We start from the raw sequence: 15,509 nt of genomic DNA on the forward strand, positions 1-15,509 counted from the left end.
AAGGAACAAAACCCCCATAAAATTTTTGTGGGGTTCACAAATTTCACTTTAATTTTTTTTAAGATGTTGCTGCCATAAGAACGCCACATGTTCATTTTCAATAAAAAATCTCTAAAAGTTTTAGATATATGAAAAAAAAATCGATTTTCATTTTGTCACTTCAAAGGGCTGTAACTTTTTTGTGTGCACTATTGTATATAGTTAAGTGAGGTTCAATTAACCTATTTTTGACCCCAGAATCTGTGGTATAATTTATGACCAATCTTTTCGGAACACCCTGTATATAGTGTTTAAGACATTCCTAAATTACTGGTTAGAGTTCTCATATTTGCAACCAGCAACCAATATTTTACACTCTCTCATTTTAGGACATTCTTTAATTTTATCTACAGCTGCTGTGTGCATAGCTTCTTTAGACTTAGTCCAGCCTGTGGTCCAGTGTTTATCTATGCTTAGATTTTCTTCAATATTTTATAACGTTTCGTTTAAAATTTGCTAGTAATGATTTTAATTTCTTATTTGAAGTATGTTCTTCCTTTCCATCATTTTGTTGATTTCTTTCAACAACTTTTTGTAATCTTAGGTTATCTATAATCTCTAAAATTAACATGTTTATTATGGTACTGCCAGCTGTATCTTTACTGTGACACACTATATTTTTATTATGCTTTGAACTTTAAAAGGTACAGTCACTCCTGACTAATAGAAATAATATTTTTGCTATTAAATCTGGCAGTGTTCGTGATATTTTAATATTAAAGTGTGTGTGGTTGTCCAATAGATTAAAAATTTATCTAGAAATGATTCTGATATTGACGTAATCTTCTTATAAGTAATTGAGACACCTGAAGTTCAAGAATGGCGTGTTTTATCTGTAAAGTGTGAAAAAAAGTGCAAAATTGTCTTATCATTCTATACCTGCGATTTCGAAACAGATTAACAACAAAATAAACAAAACGATACATAGAAATTTGACTATTGACACTATTCACAAAAAGTTTCGCATAATTTTTGAAGCAGAAAAAAAGTTTAAAAATATTTTTTTGCAAAATGTTATTACTGGTCTATCGTCTTCTTTAGGTGTCTACAAACCCATAACATTTCAAGTATAAGCGTGTCTTTGCAGAGAAAAAACAGTAAACAAAACGTTGTTAAAACAGAATATTTATTTTGGACATTTGTGGTCGGGAATTTGATCTTTATTTATTTATTTGTTTATTGACAGGATACCACCCAATTAAATGTATACATAAAATATTACAATCATTGTTATCTAGTGATACATTAAACATAAATATAGTGAATGTGACAAAAATTGGCGATGCAGCCATATAGAAAAAACAAATATTAAATAAGATTAAAATAAGATAAAACACATAACAATATAAATCACCTAAATTACAAACATTTTTTTACACATTGTCTACAATTGGGTTCGGAAGCGCACAGCAACAAATCGAAGTCTATTCTATTTCCATTCAGAATGATTCTACTCAGTGGAGAATGACTACCAAATTTGCAGCGATGAAATTTAATTTCAAAATTTTGAGATGATCTAGCGACTCTAGAGGGAACATTAAAATCAATTAGAGACAGTAGAGTAGATCATTGCAATTTATTTTAGAATTCAATAGCCTATGTAGAAACAAAATTCTGCATAGATATGTGCATAGATCTGTGCACTACGTCTGCTTGAGTTTTCAATGAGAAGGTACGTTCTTACAAATAATGAGTAATATAACGTCAGAACAAGCAGCCCAAATTTTAGCTTTAATTGGAGATGGACGATCGCAGCAATATCTTGCTGATGTTATGGGAATTCGCCAAGCCAGCGTTTCAAGAGCTTTAAGAAGGTATAAAGAATGTGGAGGATACACAAGAAGACCAGTTCCAAGACTTCCCAGGTGCACGAACCCCGCAGATGAACGTTATTTACATCTGCAGACTTTGCGTACACATTATGTTAGAGCTAGACTACTGCGAAATGATCTTTCCACAGCCCGTGGCCCGTAATGTTCGGTTCGTAAAGTACCAATTCGGTTAGAAACATATTAAGGGAATAAGGAATCAGTGCCAGAATATCTGACACTGCTCCACTGTTAACGAGTGCACACCATACAGTCCCTGGCCATATTATTATGACCACCTATGAATTTTTACAAAAATGAACTATTCCACTAGGTACATTTTGTTTAAAATATGATTTTTAAATTAAATTTTGTGATGTAATGTTAATGTTATACATTAACTATATTATACAGGGTGTTTCATTAATAATTGTCCATATAGTAACTGGAGAAACCTTAGCACAAAATACGAAGATTTAACCTAAAACACTTAAATAAAATGTGGTTCCTTACTGAGTTACAGGGTGTTTTATCTAAAAATATAAAAACTATTTTTGCTCATAATTTTAAAACTATTTGACGTATCCTTTTCATATTTGGCAGGAAGTATATGTACTGTACAAACTACTAAAATATGTTAAACAAACGTTTCTGGCTATTACCAGAGGCGTACGACGGGGCAAAGTGCATGGTTGACCCTTTCCAAATTCTACGCCACTGACGGAATTGCTATGTTAGTTCAATTTTTGAATTCTCCAATACTTTCTATGAAAATAATATACTCTTTATTCGTAACGATAAAGTCATTAGTTTTCGAGATCTTTGAAATTAAAAATGAAACGACACGATTATTTTGATTAATGTATTGTGTCGCTTCATTTTTAATTTCAAATATCTCGAGAACTAATCATTTTATCGTTACGAATGGGGAGGATATCATTTACATAAAAAGTATTGAAAAATAAAAAAATTACATCAAAATAGTATATTTGTCAATGGCGTAGAATTTGGGAAGGGCCAACCAGACATTATCCCCTATCGTACGCCTCTAGTTATAGCTAGAAACGTTTATTTATTTTAATTTAGTAGCGTGTACAGTACTTACGCTTTCTGCCAAGTATGATAAGGATACGTCAAATAGTTTTAAAGTACTGGGTACAAATAATTTTTAAATTTTAATTATATGAATCATATCATAAATTAATCAAAATAACTGTGCCGTTTCATATTTAACTTCAAATATCTCGAAAACTAATGACTTTATCGTTACCAATGAAGAGTATATCATTTACGTAGAAAGTATTGGAGACTCTAAAAATGGCACTAAAATAGTAATTCCTCCAGTGGCGTAGAATTTGAGAGGGGTCAACCATCCATTATCGCCTGTCGCACGCCTCTGGTAAGAGCTAGAAACGTTTGTTTATCATAATTTAGTAGGGTGTGTAGTAGTCGCACTTTCTGCCAAGTATGAAAAGGATGCGTCGAATAGTTTTAAAATGATGATAATCAGATAGAAAATATTTGGGAGCTTTTAAAACGAGTATTTTCCGATGAAAAGGTCACTAACGAAATTGTTTTGATTAAAGAACTAATATATCATTGAAACCACAATGACAAATTAAAGCAAAAAAAAATTAGCTACATTCAGTGTATGTCAAGACGGATACAAGCGCTAATCAAAGTTAAAGGGGGATCAACAAAATATTGAAAAAAATAAAAATATGTGATATTTTTAAATGTTTTATTGGTGTTTATTATCAAATATAATACATTTAATAATAAACAGCAATAAACCATTTGAAAATATCACATATTTGCATTTTTTTAAATATTTTGCTGAGCCCCCTCCAACTTTGATTACCGCTATTACCCGTCTTGGCATACTTTGAATGCAGTTAATTTTTTTTTGCTTTAATTTGTCATTGTGGTTTCAATAATATATTAGTTCTTTAATCAAAACAATTTGGCTAGTGACCTTTTCATCGGAAATTTCTCGTTTTAAAAGCTCCCAAATATTTTCCATCTGATTAAGAGGAAACAGTAGCGATCAACAGGTAGCGAAAACGAGTTCCAAGATTGCGGCTGTAATTTTGAATATTTTTTCGAGATATTTGGCACACATATTCGTAATATAATAAAGAATGGCGGTACAGAGCCCAATTTGAAAAATATATTAATATGTGGAAATTACTTTGTAATTAAATACAATATTAAAAAAACGAGCCTGTACCGCCATTAAGAAGAACAAAAAAATACACTTTCTTCAAATAAACTTTTTAATCTGATGCCTAGATTTTGTGTCATTTTGGAACTACTAAAATTTTTTATTTCATTAGTAGTTCCAAAATGACACAAAATCTAGGCATCGGATAAAAAAGTTTATTTGAAGAAAGTGTATTTTTTTGTTCTTCTTAATGGCGGTACAGGCTCGTTTTTTTAATATTGTATTTAATTACAGAGTAATTTCCACATATTAATATATTTTTAAAATTGGGCTCTGTACCGCCATTCTTTATTATATTACGAATACGTGTGCCAAATATCTCGAAAAAATATTCAAAATTATAGCCGCAATCTTGGAACGCGTTTTGGCTACCTGTTGATCGCTACTGTATCACCTTAAGGTCAGAAGTTCAACAAAATATTAAAAAAATATAAATATGTTATTTTTTCAAATATTTTATTATTGTTTATTATTAAATATATAGTTAATGCATAACATTAAAAAACATAACATAATTAACATAATTTAAAAATAATATTTTAAACAAAACTTACCTAGTGGAATAGTTAATTTTTGTAAAAATTCATAGGTGGTCATAATAATATGGCCAGGGACTGTATAGTAAGTTTTCACCAGAACATGTCGATTGGTATATTAACGACTAGACTAATATTCTTTTTACTGCTGAGTCAAGATTTGCACTTTGTGGATCAGACAGACACTTTGCACTGTCGGATCCACAAAGTGCAAATCTTGACTCATCAATAAAAAGAATATTAGCCCAGTCGTTAATATCCCAATCGACATGTCCTGGTGCAAAATTTAAACGTGCCATACGATGTGCCCTCGTTAACAGTGGAGCAGTAGCAAGCATTCTGGCTCTGATTCCATATTCCTTTAATCTGTTTCTGACAGTGGACAGATCATTTCGCAGTTGTCTAGCTGTAACATGATGTGTACGCAAAGTCTGCAGATGTAAATAACGTTCATCTGCTGGTTTCGTGTATCTGGGAGGTCCTGGAACTCAGGCCCGGCCCTAGGGATTTTGCGACGGCGACCGCCGCCCCACCCACCTACAACCCCTTGGTATACCCAAAAGCTCTAAAATTTCATTCACCATGGCTCTTAATTTGCTGAAATCTATCACTTAATGCATTAACTGTTGTGTCTATAATTTTTAAATAGAAGTCAACAGAGCAAAGAAAAGTAAAATCACGGATTTGATTTGCCAAGCAGCTTGCCTCATGAGCAACCATTTTATCGTTGTTTTTATTGACAGTGATTTCTACAAGAGCATCGTAAATGTCTTCAATTTGGTATCTAATGGGAGTAATTGCATCAATTATTCTACTTTCCCATCTAGTTTCGGACAAAGGTTTCAATGTTAGTCTAGAAATACGATTTTTCAGCATAGTCCAACGATGAATAGATGCTGAGAAAAAGTTGTAAATTTTTGTCACTAAGGAAAAGAAACTGCAAACTGTGAAGCTTTAGCAGCATCGTTCACAACTAAGTTAAGTGAATGGCTAGAACATGGAACAAAAAATGCTCTAGGATTAATTTTCAAAATTATGTTTTGAACTCCCAAGTTCTTCTCTTCCATGTTTGCCCCATTATCATACCCTTTTCCTCTCATATCTTCCAAACGTATTCCCAGTTCATTCTGCGACTCTGTAACTCCCAAGCCAGTGGTTTCCACTACAGGCACAAATACAAGAAAATGTTCTTCAATTTTAACACTTTGTGAACAAGAACCTAAATCGACAAAATGTACAACAATAAGTCATCTGTTCCACCCCAGCAATATCAGATATACAATCTAAAATTATGCTATAATACTTTGCTGATTTCAAAAGTTTAAAATTTTATTTTTGGTTTGGTCATGGAAGAGCTGAATAATTTCGTTTTGAATACGTTTTCCCAAGTAGTGATGCTGCTTGTTACTCCCATTAGTTATTCTCCTAATGTGCTCTTGTAAAACAGAATCAAAATTTTTAAAGAGCTCAAAAAGCTTAAAAAAATTACCATTGTTTTGATGAAAATGTTTATCAGAATCGCCCCTCAATGAAAGACACTGTTGTGCTAAGAACTATATTATTGATATAAGTCGTTGTATTACATTTTTCCAATGACCAGTTTCTGAATTTAGAACTTTTTGTGTTTCTTCATCTATGATTTTGCCAGATTATAGTCTAATTGCTAGTTCTACCCACTGTCGCTGTGACTGTAGATGAGCTGGAGACAGCGTGGCTGGACAAAGCTTCAGCCATATGTTTCTAATTATTATTATATTCATTATCAGTAAAGTTAATTTTTAGTGAATTTCAGTGAATTTAGTTTAGTTCTGTTCCTATTATTCTTATGCGATGAAGAAGAAGGCGGTGTTGTCGATTTTACGTCGAATGAACCTTGCAATTGTTATTGTTTTAGTTACTTAATTCTCGTTTTTACAGTTGCATTTTTGTCGCTCTTGTACATAATATTGATTTTTTATAATATTAAAAACATAAGTTATTATTTCTTTAATTTCAAAAATTGGCTGTTCTAAAATATGCGCCCCTGAATTATCCGCTCTGGGCAGCCACCCAGTTCGCGCCGGGCCTACTGGAACTGCTCTTCTTGTGTATCCTCCACTTTCTCTATACCTTCTTAAAGCTCTTGAAACGCTGGATTGGTGGATTCCCATGACATGATTCTGTAGTATTTTGCGAAATTATATTTATATTATGTGAAATTATATTCATACAAAATAAATCAAAACTTTACAGATTTAGTAGTAATTAGGTATTCAATATTGATAACAACTATCGATTAAACATCGAAACCGGCCAGCATGCAAAAACCATCTGTCATTACTGTCATACGAAATTTTTATTTCGTCTAAAATTAATCTTTTAATGCAAATAAAGTGTGAAATGGTGATTTTGTTAATTCGATTATATATAGCACTGTGATAGATATTTACTGATAATTTGCCAGTAAATATATTTATTTAGATTTTCTACGATTCATTAAGAGAAAAGTAATTGCGGGGAGGCTACAGTTCATAAACAATAACGTAACCATTAACATTATTTTAAATTTTTGGTATTATTTTAAGTATTATTATTATTTACTGCCACCGTTGCATTTGGTTGTTTTTTTTTTAGTATAGTCGTCCCAGGAACGCAACTCATCAATATTGGCAATACCATTTTAAAGTCTTCTACTTTAAAATGTATAATACATGTCTGAATTGCCGATATAAATGAGTCAGATTAAATAAATTATTAGAAGAATTTTTTACTAAGCAACAACATTTTTGTTTAAGGGGCCGTTCAAGTATTACGTAACGCAGGTTGGGGGGTCAAAAATCTTCAAAAATTGCGTTACGCAATAGTTAAACGCCCATTAGAGTGCGTTACGTAGGGGAGGGAGGGGTCAAAAACCTTCAAAAATCGCGTTACGTAATACTTTTTTGTATTTATTTACTTTGTAAATTATTTTGTATTTTGACAACGATACCCGATTTGGGCGTCGAAACGTTAATAAATTCATTTTTTGGTAAAATTGTGGCTTATTTCCCATTGAAAATAGTTGAGTATTAAAATTAGTTTAATATTTAAATAAAAATACAATTAAACTGTTTAAAATATATGTATTTCGTTGAAATCATAAGAATAGAAGTATAACTCTTTTTTCATTAGAAGGATGTAATTAAGTAAGTGTTAAGTAAGTCTTAATGTTTTTTATGATTGACGATAAAATTTTGTATGCACCACGTCAGTAAAGACTCTTTATCGAACTCATCTGTTACTCGCTTCGCTCCCTCTGCTCGTAATATCAGACTCGTTCGATAAATAGTCACTTTACTGACTTGGTACATAAATAACTATTATTTCCAGGTATAATTCTTCTGACGACTACACGAATACAAATAATAACACACCGGAACCTAAAAAGGAAGAACATGTCTCACAGTCGAAATTAGCCGACATTACTTGCTCAAATAGCAATATCTCCAGCTCAATACCACGTACTAATTTTACGAGTGATATAAGTAATCATAATAGCCCCGACAGTTGTAATACCAGTGTTGATATATCTCAGGTCATACACGACGTCCACAGGTAAGATTTCTTTTTATAACGTCACATATCATACCTTTTTGCCTTTCGTTTACCAATCTTCAAGATATATGTTAAGAGTAACCGTGATCTTTATGTTTTCGTTTTGTTTTTAGTGTTCGATCAGAGGAAAATAATCCAATAGAATCAGTTCTGTGCGAAGCGATAAAACTAGAATTCCAAGCGTTTTCCTCGATACCACAGAGTCCTTCGAATTCCCGAGAGTTAAACGACGCAGAGAGGGCGAAACTCAACGAACTCATAGTCGCCAACAAAGCCTTCTTGATGCCGATCGACGAAGAATTTGAAAACTTAGCCGGGGTGACCAAATTTGAAGTAGGTATCTGGTTTTTTTATCATTTAATATTTATTTTATATGAATAATAAATATGGAAATAAGCACAAATTCAATTTTATATATTTATTGAATAGATAATAGCTGTAGATTTAGAGTATTTTCATATAAATTAAGACCTTTCGGTATTTTGATATCTCTCATGACGGAATGAGACGTTTCATCGCCGCCGGTTCATCGCCGCCGTTTCGATGCCGCCGGTTCATCGCCAGTCCATTTCATCGCCGGCCGTTTCATCGCCAGTTAGTCAGTTGATCTTGTATTATGGGAGATGACACGACACGACGTTAAATTCAGTTTAAAACTTATGACAAATTATTAGATAAAAAACATTATTATATTAATTTACTGTTCTATTTCTACTTCCCCTAAATTTGATACTAAACAGTATTAAATTTGTAGTGTTAAATTATATTTTATATTGTAAAAGTTTAAAAGTCTATTAAAAGATTAAGTATGGCAACGGGAATGGTCATATCTCACATTTCCTAGAATTCCTAATTAATACTAAAAATAAATAATAAATATAACTGTCGAAAACTGGTCGAAAATTCGGAAATATATCAGTTAGCGATTAACTGACTGGCGATGAACCGGCGGCATCAAAACGGCCGGCGATGAACTGGCGGCATCGAAACGGCGGCGATGAACTGGCGGCGATGAAACGTCCTAGACCCCTCTCATGATATGGTCCTTTCATCTCTCTCTAGGTCTTCCCCTGGGTCTTTTAATTTCTAGCTTCTATCTGGTGACGTCCTTAACCAGTAGGTCATTGTCTCCCAGCCATCTTAGCCTCTGCACTTTAATAAATCTTACTATATCTTCTCCCTTCAAGATGTCTCTTATTTCATGGTTCATTCTTGTTCATTTCTCCGTTTTCAATTTTTATTGAGTTCATAAAATTCTTCTGATGATTTTTCTTTCGAATATTCTTAATATATCTGTGAGGCTTATTGTCTCAGTTGCGTAGGTATGTAATGCCGGATTTATACTCAGCCTTTGCCACTGCTAATGCCGCTGTCGGAAATATTGACCGAACTACGATATCGACGCGAGTGAAGTGTCCACACCAGTCCCCTCACCAATGTCGGCAATGTCCTCATGAATAATACTCACTCGTATTCGCGCTGCCTCTCCTTTGACTTCCGTCCCAAAAACCGACTTTTTGGGGAGCACCGTGCAATGGCAATAGCAATTCCCTGTCTAACAGGACTGAGTGTAAATCCGGTATAACTACTAGGCTGACTGCAACTCTGTAAATTTTCAGTTTTGTATTTCTGGATAAGTTTTTGCCCTTTATTAACCTATGGTATCTCCAATATGTTTCGTTGCCTGCTAATATTTGTTCCGTTACTTTTTCACTTTTCTTACTTTAGCCATTCACAATTGGCGGGTGTATGTGAAAAGGGATTTAAGTCGAAAAATGCGAAAAATGAGCTAAGTACATTATACGTTCCAAAAATGGATATTACACTTAGAGGAAAAGAGATATAAGTCATTCTACACATATTTACGCGCGATTTGGTATGTGTAAAATGATATAACTGACTAAAAATGAGATTTTTAAAGTAATACGGGCTTATTTAGACTTATATGTGAAATATATGAAAATAAATTAAATATTTTGTGAATAGAGGTATATGTTCACATATGATCAAAAGCATTCGAATATTTTTCTGATTTGCGTTTGGGTTAATAAATATAAGTCAGATAGTGTAAGGGTAATTTTGCCAGATGCATCTGACCACGAGGATAACTAACAGAGGGTAATTAACAATAATAAATTACTAGTAATAATTAGATATGTTTTGTTTGTACCTATGTTTTAATAAAAATGTTTGTGAAAAGAGGTATATATGTTCTATTTATTTTTAATATTCGATAAATTCCATATTTACTACAAAAAATGTGTTCTTGCAACATAATGAAGTCATACACCGAAGATAATACACATTTTATTGAAAAATAATAATGTATTGCATTTACGTCACAAAAATTACAGAAACCCGTTTTCCCAAAATTATACTTTTTTGACTTATATCCTTTTCCACATACGCCCGCCAATTACTCACAAGTATTTAAATTGTTGAACTCTTTCAAAAGTATTTTTCTCTTGATTTCTCTCGTCTTGTTATCTTCTCTTCCAGAGCAGATTAGGTATTTTGTTTTTGCTTCGTTAATTTCTAAACGTCTTTTCCTTGCTTCATTTGATAGGAATATTAATGCTTCTTTTAATCTTTTCTTGTCTCTTAGTCTCTTCCCATAAGAACTATGGCATCTGCATAGGCTACTATTTGTGCTGAAGACCGGGCTATGTTCTTTTAATTCCGCTGGACTTCACTGTTCCTTCTACTGCTATGTCGTGGACGGCCGTAGCTCAGCGGTATGATACCTGGCTTCATAAGCCAGAGCGCATGGGTTCAAGCCCAGGCAACAACAATCCATTTTCATTTCTAAAAATGATAAGAGCCGTTTGTCGTGTTCATATTAACAATGATATATCGAACCTATCTCCAAAGTCAACATTGGACCAAGAAACAAATTCGACATAACATCACCAACACCAACACGGCGAGCATGAGACTTTATGTGGGTCCTTACATCCTACTCCTCTGCATTCTCCAGGCATACGGTGCACTATCAGTAAAAAGGAATGAATTTCGGTATAAATGCTTTATTTTCTCATTTCTTTGGTTATAATTTAGGATCTACATCATTGTGAAGTTATTATGAAGTTAATTTATATAAAAAAACTGTCTCTGCTGACAGGCAAATATAAGATTCTAAGGAAGACTTAACTTGTGGTGTGAAGGCTTCTTCCGGTGCTGTCCTAGGTTATCCACACCTCATGATCTTCTTCGGGAGGCGTCAGGTTTTGATGTACTGGTCTGATGTACTGGTGGATCGGTTGTTGCCTCCGGAGTTGTCTAAATGTTCGTCAAACCCATGGGTCTTGAGGAGCTGCTATTTACCATTTACTTGATTTACTTTCTGGGGGCATTATATCCTCTGGGCCAAAACAGATGGTGTAAAAGCTAGGGCCACGCCCTTCTCCTGGGTGCCTAGAAGAGAAAACAAGATGTAGACAACCCGCAGCATAAATTTATGAAGGGTCCCCACCACCCAAGTCAACAAAACCCCAATATTCCCCACCAGCAGCACAGAAAATCTTGGAAGTGACTTTTAAACCAAACAGTAGACCCCAAATGTGTTAATGTGAACACCCCAATTAAAAAAATACAATAAAATAAATGAAGAAAAATAAATTAATTTAATCCCAAATTTTTCTATAAAATTAACGTAATAAATTAAACTTGAGAATAATTGATATTTAACACAACCGCTGATGCTAATGAATTAGCATTCACGGAAAATAAGTAAATAAATACCCCAAAATTATTTTCTTATTTGATGAATCAAATTTACAATACAAATACGTAAAAATATAAATATATCCTGCAAATTCGAGTTAGTCAATTAACAAAAAAACTATTATCGGAAAAGTAAATGATAAAACCCAAAAACAACTTACCAATTAGGTATGTAGCGCTCGCTGCTACCTACTTGGCGAAGAATATAAAAATGAGCCGGAAAGGCACCAGCATGGTATTTTTATAAAGGTAAAAGAAATTAATTGAAGGTCAGTATTAGCTGATAACGAAAAAGACACTCTCATTGAAATTGACAAAGTTGAACGTTTTAAAATTACAAAAAATTAATGGCTTGATAAATAATTTTGCTACGAAATAAAATATTTAGAAAGAACGAAAACTGGAAATAATTAAACTGTTTAAAATGAAAATGGCAATAATATTTTCTCAATAAATATTATTCGAGATGATGGAAATAACTTTTCTAATTTAAATCAGGCATCACTAATTTAATTATAGAATTGAAAATGGATATACAGGGTGCACGAAAAGAATATAAATGGACCGACTAATAAATATTTGCTACAAATGAAAATCAGCAGCTACCTGAGAGGACCTCTAAATGCAGAGTGGGTCTTATTAAAATAAATTCTACAAAGTAGCGGGTTTGCACGCTACACGTTAACCATGCCTCGGAGAGTACGTTAAGCCGTCGGTCCCCCTGAGCTAGTATACATTGACACTAGTTACTTGAAACAGGGTTAAAGATGTAAATGGCGCCGGAACGATCCGAAAGGATCTATATTATTTTTATTATTATTATACTGCTAGGTTCAACAGTGAGTTTGACAGGGAATCGCCTTGTCGCACTCCTGTTTCTATTGAAATTGTGGTTGTGATATAGGTCTGGATCCCGCGTATGAAAACAAAGTTGATTAATAGCAAGCTGAAAATTTGTTAATAGCTTAAGGGTGTCTAGTCGGATAAACTTTGATACATGGGAACACTGGAACAGGGGCAGTTTTAATTGTGGAACAGGTTAAAAATTTGGAACGGTCAGACCACGGAAACGGCACATTTATTTTGTCCGACAGAATAGACTTAAACTCTCCGAACAGAGCTTAAACTCTCATGCAAAAATCAGACTGCTATTTATCACCTGTCATAATTTCTGTCATTTGACATATTCTACATGTTCCACGAATTAAAACGCGCATTTGGTGATAAATAGCAGTCTGATTTTTGCATGAGAGTTTAATATCTGTTTTGAGAGTTTAAGTCTATTATGTCGGACAAAATAAATGTGCCGTTTCTGTGTTCTGACCGTTCCAAATTTTTAACCTGTTCCACAATTAAAACTGCCCCTGTTCCAGTGTTCCCATATATCAAAGTTTGTCCGACTAGACACCAGACACCCTTAAGCTATTAACAAATTTTCAGCTTGCTATTAATCAACTTTTTTTTCATACGCGGGATCCAGAGCTAATACCTTCTTCTGTTGTTATTTTAGCTCGAGATCCATCCATAGTTATTTTTGTTAATCTGATTAGCTTTGCTTACAAGATAATATTTACTCTTTAATATTACTGGGAAACACCTACCAATTGATTTTATTCTAGAATTCTCGACACAAGATGGACACAACTGCCTTACTCGATGTTATCAATCTGACGACAATCTACGTTAGGAGGTTAATAAAGATGGCGAAGAAAATCGGAGCTTTCCGAAACATGTGCCAAGAAGACCAAGTCGCGTTGTTGAAAGGAGGGTGTACGGAAGTGATGATGGTCAAAAGTGCAATATACTATGATACCAAAATACAAAGTTGGGAGGTAGGTGCATTTCATATGTTTTATTCTTCTTTGAAATGTTTTAAATGTAAAATAAATATGGATGATTGCGTTTCGATTTACTCCTACAAGTGTTTCAAGGTTTGTCTTTCATCAGGCAAGACTTTGTGAGAGGACTGATGAACCGACGCGTACCATCCAGGTGACAAAAATTATTAGTAAAATAATGCACCAATAGCGACCTCTAATGAGGTAATAAGTCTTAAAACTGTGGCATAACTTTTATTATGGTTTAGATTGAGTTAACTTATTACCTATTACTAATATTTGGTACCACTCTATAAAGGGTCACATCATTGATTGATTTCGTGGTATGTAGTGCCAGATTAAATCAAAATCAACGATCATTTTGTTCTTCTTTCCTGGAAGCCTTTTGTTCTACATTGGTCAAACTGCAGCTAATTGACTTATTCATTAATTCTTATACAAGTGCTTGAGTCTTTGACAGACTTACTATATAATGTATTACATATGTATTAATCTGATTCCTAATTGTAATACATCGATAGAACAATGATATAACGCGGATATCAGAAATAAAAACCATGACCTTCTGACGGGTTTCTGCAGCACAAATGAATCACGTATTAATAATACTTTTTCCAATACTAGGACAAAAACCATACGCCAGGTAATGGTCTATAAATATCTAGGTCAAATCGTTGAGGTTTTCCGTCGTATAAGACTGACTTGGGCAGCCTTAGGCAAGTTTAACCACATTTTCAAATCGGCCGACACACCAATATGTCTTAAAAGAAAAACCTGTGATCAGCGGGTTTTGTCAGTATTGACTTAAGGTGTGGCAACGTTGACTATTACAATGAGAACAGTGCAAAATATCCGTGTGTCTCAAAGGGCGATGGAGCGTGCTATGTTAGGCATTTCACTGCGAGACAAGATCCCAAACCGCCAGCTATGACGAAGATCAGGAGTGACTGATGCTGTAGAAAGAATAGCAACACTGAAGTGGAACTATAATAATAATTTAGCAGACAAATTTAACCACCATTTTGTTGAAATGGCTCCAAAGTTACTTGCCGCTTTGGATTCTACTAAAATAGGTGGGTTTACATCAGCATCAAAAAACCGTAATAGTTGTTCTATGTTTTTATATCCAACTAACCCACAGGAAATAACTAGTATAGTCGGAAGTTTTAAATCCAAACACAGTTGTGGTTTTGATCAGATTTCCCCTAAGTTATTAAAACAATGCATTCACGCTCTCGCAGATCCACTGACGGATATTTGTAATGCCTTTTTTCAACAAGGAATATTTCCTAGTATGTTTAAATTATCTATTGTAATCCCTTTATTCAAAAGTGGTGATAAAGATGACCTTAACAACTACCGTCCCATAAGTCTCTTATCTGTGTTTTCAAAGATAATTGAAACGCTGGTTTATACTAGAAGGAACGCATTCCTAAAAAAGCATTGTGTCTTGCATAATTTTCAACATGGTTTTACATCTTCTAAGTCTACAACTACAGCTCTTGCAAATTACGTCAGCTTAGTGTTGGATGTTTTGGACAGACGAGAGAAGCCATGTGGTTTATTTCTCGATTTGTCTAAGGCTTTTGATACTTTGGATCATAATTTGTTGCTAATAAAACTTGAGGGGATTGGTATTCGTGGTGTAGTTCTAAAATACTTTACTTCCTACCTAGAAAATAGAAGATAAAAAGTAAAAATAACATCTAATGGACTTGTAAACGAATCAAACACATTGGATATCCATTATGGTGTCCCTCAGGGTAAA

At 33.7% G+C, this 15,509-nt stretch overlaps 1 protein-coding gene and 1 long non-coding RNA gene across 2 annotated transcripts in view; one reads left to right on the forward strand and one right to left on the reverse strand.

The window, feature by feature from the left end:
• Positions 1 to 15,509, forward strand: part of LOC114333147 (nuclear hormone receptor HR96) — a 39,696-nt gene that overhangs the window by 12,846 nt on the left and 11,341 nt on the right. The window contains exons 2-4 of the mRNA XM_028283011.2: positions 7,956 to 8,180; positions 8,294 to 8,513; positions 13,523 to 13,735. Of these exons, the coding sequence (XP_028138812.1) occupies positions 7,956 to 8,180; positions 8,294 to 8,513; positions 13,523 to 13,735 (658 nt within the window). The remainder of the gene's footprint in view (positions 1 to 7,955; positions 8,181 to 8,293; positions 8,514 to 13,522; positions 13,736 to 15,509) is intronic.
• Positions 11,191 to 12,130, reverse strand: LOC126885635 (uncharacterized). Its single transcript, XR_007698410.1, has 2 exons — positions 12,065 to 12,130; positions 11,191 to 11,594 (listed from the first exon to the last, which is right to left on the reverse strand). It is a non-coding gene; the product is annotated as an uncharacterized LOC126885635 (long non-coding RNA).

This window comes from Diabrotica virgifera, chromosome 5 (genome assembly GCF_917563875.1).
Source record: "Diabrotica virgifera virgifera chromosome 5, PGI_DIABVI_V3a".
Lineage (NCBI taxonomy): Eukaryota > Metazoa > Arthropoda > Insecta > Coleoptera > Chrysomelidae > Diabrotica > Diabrotica virgifera.